At 58.3% G+C, this 1,422-nt stretch overlaps 1 protein-coding gene across 1 annotated transcript; it reads left to right on the forward strand.

Annotated features, from left to right (window-relative positions):
- Positions 1-216: 216 nt before the first annotated feature.
- On the forward strand, positions 217-1,305 carry VDAG_01353 (SSD1 protein; the record flags this gene model as incomplete). The annotated part of the gene is made up of 1 exon (XM_009650239.1): positions 217-1,305. One exon carries the CDS (start codon positions 217-219, stop codon positions 1,303-1,305), a length of 1,089 nt encoding a protein of 362 aa, XP_009648534.1.
- Positions 1,306-1,422: the final 117 nt, after the last annotated feature.

The following is a 1,422-nucleotide window of genomic DNA, read 5'->3' on the forward strand; positions in this document are numbered from 1 at the left end:
CCCACTCCGCCTGCTCCAGCAGCTCGATGACGAGAACATCCCCCATCAAGCACAACATTTTCGATTCATCCGCTGCCCACCCGAGCTCGTCGAGGAGCTCATGCACAAGCCCAACACCTACGTCGCTCAGCGCATCGCCAGGGTCTGCCCGAGAAGGCTCTTCTTCGTCGCCAGGCTGCCCCCAACCCTCGCCGTCTGCAGACTTTCTCTGACCGCATGAACGCTCTGAACTATGACGTTGATGTGTCCAGCAGCGGTGCCCTGCAGAACAGCCTGTTCAAGGTCGATGACCAAGACATTCGCAAGGGTATGGAGACACTTGTCTCCAAGTCGATGCAGCGTGCCAAGTACTTCATCGCTGGCAAGACGAACAAGCAGCTGTGGCCGCACTACGCTCTTAACACGCCCCTTTACACTCACTTCACTTGCCCCACTCGTCGCTACGCCGATATCATTGTTCACCGCCAGCTTGAGGCTGTCCTGTCTGAGGGCAAGATTGAGTACACTGAAGATCTTGAGAACCTTGTCAAGACCATTGAGTCATGCAACACCAAGAAGGACTCGGCGCAGAACGCTCAGGAGCAGAGCATTCACATTGAGTCTTGCCGCGATATGGACAAGAAGCGTCAGGAGGTCAACGGCGATCTCATTACTGAGGGTATCGTTATTTGCGTTTATGAGTCGGCCTTCGACGTGCTCATTCCTGAGTGGGGCTTTGAGAAGCGTGTGCATTGCGACCAGCTGCCTCTCAAGAAGGCCGAGTTCCGAAAGGAGAAGCGCGTTTTGGAGCTGTACTGGGAGAAGGGTGTGCCCAGCTCGGCGTACGTGCCCGAGGATGAGCGTCCCAAGGCAGCGGCTTCACAGCGCGTTACGAACGCACGCGCCGCGGCTCGTCAGGCCGAGGAAGCGGACCGCGCCCGCAAGGAGCGCGAGGAGGCGGCGCGCAAGCAGACGGAGACTGGCACCATCTCTACGGATGATGTCGATGCCCTTTTCGATGATGACGAGGACAATGCGTCGGATATTACTGAGGCCATGGCCGGTGCGTCTCTCGCGGAACGGCCCACACAGAGCGTCCCAGGCTCGCCGACTCGCACGTCGTCCAACGCCAAGGGCCTGCAGAGGACCCGATCGGACTCGAAGGTGCCCGTCTCGGAGGCGCCGGAGACGCGCCTGTCGAACAAGGAGAAGTACCTCAGCCTGTTCAAGCTGCGTGAGGAAGGCGGCGAGTACATTCAGGACGTGACCGAGATGACGCGCGTGCCGGTGATTCTCAAGACGGATCTTACCAAGAGCCCTCCGTAAGTTGATTCCCTATTCCTCCTGATGACGACGGAAACCATTTCTAACCTAGAAACAGTTGCTTGACCATCCGTTCCCTCAACCCTTACGCCCTGAAAAGGATCGGCCAGCCGGCACGAG

Source organism: Verticillium dahliae, genomic scaffold, assembly GCF_000150675.1.
Source record: "Verticillium dahliae VdLs.17 supercont1.2 genomic scaffold, whole genome shotgun sequence".
NCBI classification, from domain to species: domain Eukaryota; kingdom Fungi; phylum Ascomycota; class Sordariomycetes; order Glomerellales; family Plectosphaerellaceae; genus Verticillium; species Verticillium dahliae.